The sequence below is a fragment of the Elaeis guineensis genome, chromosome 2, assembly GCF_000442705.2.
Source record: "Elaeis guineensis isolate ETL-2024a chromosome 2, EG11, whole genome shotgun sequence".
NCBI lineage: Eukaryota > Viridiplantae > Streptophyta > Magnoliopsida > Arecales > Arecaceae > Elaeis > Elaeis guineensis.
In genome coordinates this window covers 116,715,832-116,718,263 of record NC_025994.2, presented here as the reverse complement: position 1 = coordinate 116,718,263, position 2,432 = coordinate 116,715,832, and the positions used below count along the sequence as shown (strand labels likewise).

Sequence of the window (2,432 nt, the reverse complement as noted above, 5' to 3'; positions counted from 1 at the left end):
TAAAATCAAGGGAAGCCGCTGGCTACATCCATTCAGATGAAAAAGACATGGACACACTGTGAACTATATTTTTTTTCCCCCCCAAGATCTGCTGGTCTTCCATGACCGTTGCATAGCAATATTTACCACCACGACCCCCATGATTACCTTCGGAGTTCGGAACACACATACTGCAAAAAAAAGAGGGGCAGAGTAGGGAATCCAAATTGAAGCTACCATACAATTACAGTACACTCCCCCACCCCCAAAACCAACCGAGGAAGCGGCTCTGAAGTCAATGGCCCTCAGCCTTTTTGGAACGGCCATAAATTTCCAATACACCCATTAGCCTGGAACCATAACTCTCCTCCAAGAGAGAGAAAATAAAAAAACAAGAGGGTGGAAATAGAGAGAGAGAGACTGCCATTCTTTTCATCTCATGCTATGCAGCTCTAATTCCTTTCCTTCTCTGTCTTCTTTCCTTCTTTTCCTCACTTCAACCCAACTCCATCCCCACCCCCCCTCTTTTATTCCTCCTCTCCTCCATCTCCTCATCACCCTGACCTTTTTTTTCGCCGTCTTAACACCACAACCAATGGAAAACCACCACCGAAATCCCCAACAAAAAGATAACCCACCATCCCACTCCACCTCCCCAAATACCTCCACCAGCAGCAGCAGCAGCAGCAGCAATGGAGCAGCAGCCACCGCTACGGCAACGGCGGCGGCGGCAGCAGCAGCGCAGGTTCCATCTCCTTCGATTCCACAACCCCCAACGCCGAAATCCATGCCGAGATCCATCGAATCCAACCCATACCCCACCACCTTCATCCAGGCCGACACCTCGTCCTTCAAACAGGTCGTCCAGATGCTCACCGGCTCCGCCGAGACCGCCGCCAAGCACGCAGCTGCCGCCGCCAACCCTACCCCCCGCAACCCAAGAATCCGATCCCTCCCGCCGTCAAGGCCACCGGCCCCAAGAAACCGGCCTTCAAGCTCTACGAACGCCGCAGCGGCCTCAAGAATCTCAAAATGATCAGCCCGCTCATCCCCACCTTCCTCAATTCCACCCCCATCTCGCCGGCCGGCGGCTCCGCCTTCTCCCCCCGGAAGCAGCCGGAGATCCTCTCGCCGAGCATGCTGGATCTTCCCTCCCTGGCTCTCAGCCCGGTCACACCGCTGATCCCGGATCCCTTCAACCGTTCGCCGCACCCGAACTCGACGCCGTCCTCGGCGATGTCCGCCGAGGAGCGGGCGATCGCCGAGAAGGGTTTCTACTTGCATCCGTCGCCGAGGACCACTCCGAGGGACGCCGAGCCGCCCCGGCTGCTTCCGCTCTTCCCGGTGACGTCGCCGCGAATCTCCTCCTCGGCTTCCTCTCCATGAGATCTCTGGATCCTTGTCGAGTATATTATGGTATCGTGGTACAATTTGAATTTTACCTCTTCTTTCTTCTGCTGGAGAGAGAGAGAGAGAGAGTTGGGGCTGTCCATTATTATCGAGCCGCTGGCTAGCGGAGATCTCTGCTTCAATTGTATACAATTTAGTCTCTCTTTCTCCCTCTCTCTGATTCACTCCTCTGGTATTCTCTCTGTGATGCAAACCAACCAGCGTGGTCTCAGAAGGCAAATCCCTCGGTATCTTTCAGTCTGGTATCAGATTTTCTTTAGCTATGGCCCCAATGAGAAATTTTACCTTCTTATTTCTCTAGCGTTGTTCCATGTTCGTGTGTACTAATTTCTTTCAGGAGTTGCATACTGTTTGCAGAGAGAAAAGAGGAGAAAAAAAGATTTTAATGTTTAGCAACTGTGTGACATTTAATTTCACATGATGGGCGGACAAAAGTTGTTTTTTTCTTTCTTTTTTTTTTTTTTTTCTTTTCATCCTGCTGCGTTTGCTTTTGCTTTCCATATCTGTGTCAATCTGCGTGCTGGTTTACCATGGGCTGCTTTGTGGATGGAGAAAATGGTGAGCTCAGAGAAGAATTAGGCATTACTCTTCCCTAACCTTTCTCTAAAGAAAGTCACTAGAGAAAAACGCTGGTTTTTATTAAATTATAAAGTGAAAGAAGACCTGTTGTTGCCTGTCAGAAGCTGATTGGAAGGAGTGCCAAAGAAAAATTCCCTCTTTCACTCACCTCCATGAGTAAATGCTGCGAGCCAGGTAGGCACAGGCTTTTTTGGGCTGGGTCCTCTCGAACCCAATGCAGATGGGCAGGGCTATGGAATTGTAGGGAGAAATTTTGTTCCATGGGGGCAGTGAAAGACTTTTCCAAAACTTGGAAGTGGCTTGAAGGTGCTGCCCTTTTTGTGTGTGTGAATACTTTGGAGGTGGCATCATGGCTCAGTCAACTTTGTGAGTGTGTGATGGTGGCAGGAGAGGAAAAAGTGTTGGCTGAGGATGGCAGCTGTTGATGTCCCCAAAGCACTTTGCTTGTGCTCAGAGCCCATCAT

The 2,432-nt window shown here is 50.5% G+C and overlaps 1 protein-coding gene across 1 annotated transcript; it reads left to right on the top strand.

The window, feature by feature from the left end:
- Nucleotides 1-320: 320 nt before the first annotated feature.
- On the top strand, nucleotides 321-1,805 carry LOC105041003 (VQ motif-containing protein 4-like). Its single transcript, XM_019846859.3, is given in 2 exon segments — nucleotides 321-916; nucleotides 919-1,805. Coding segments are annotated over 2 exon segments (945 nt in total). The 5' UTR covers nucleotides 321-418; the 3' UTR covers nucleotides 1,366-1,805.
- Nucleotides 1,806-2,432: the final 627 nt, after the last annotated feature.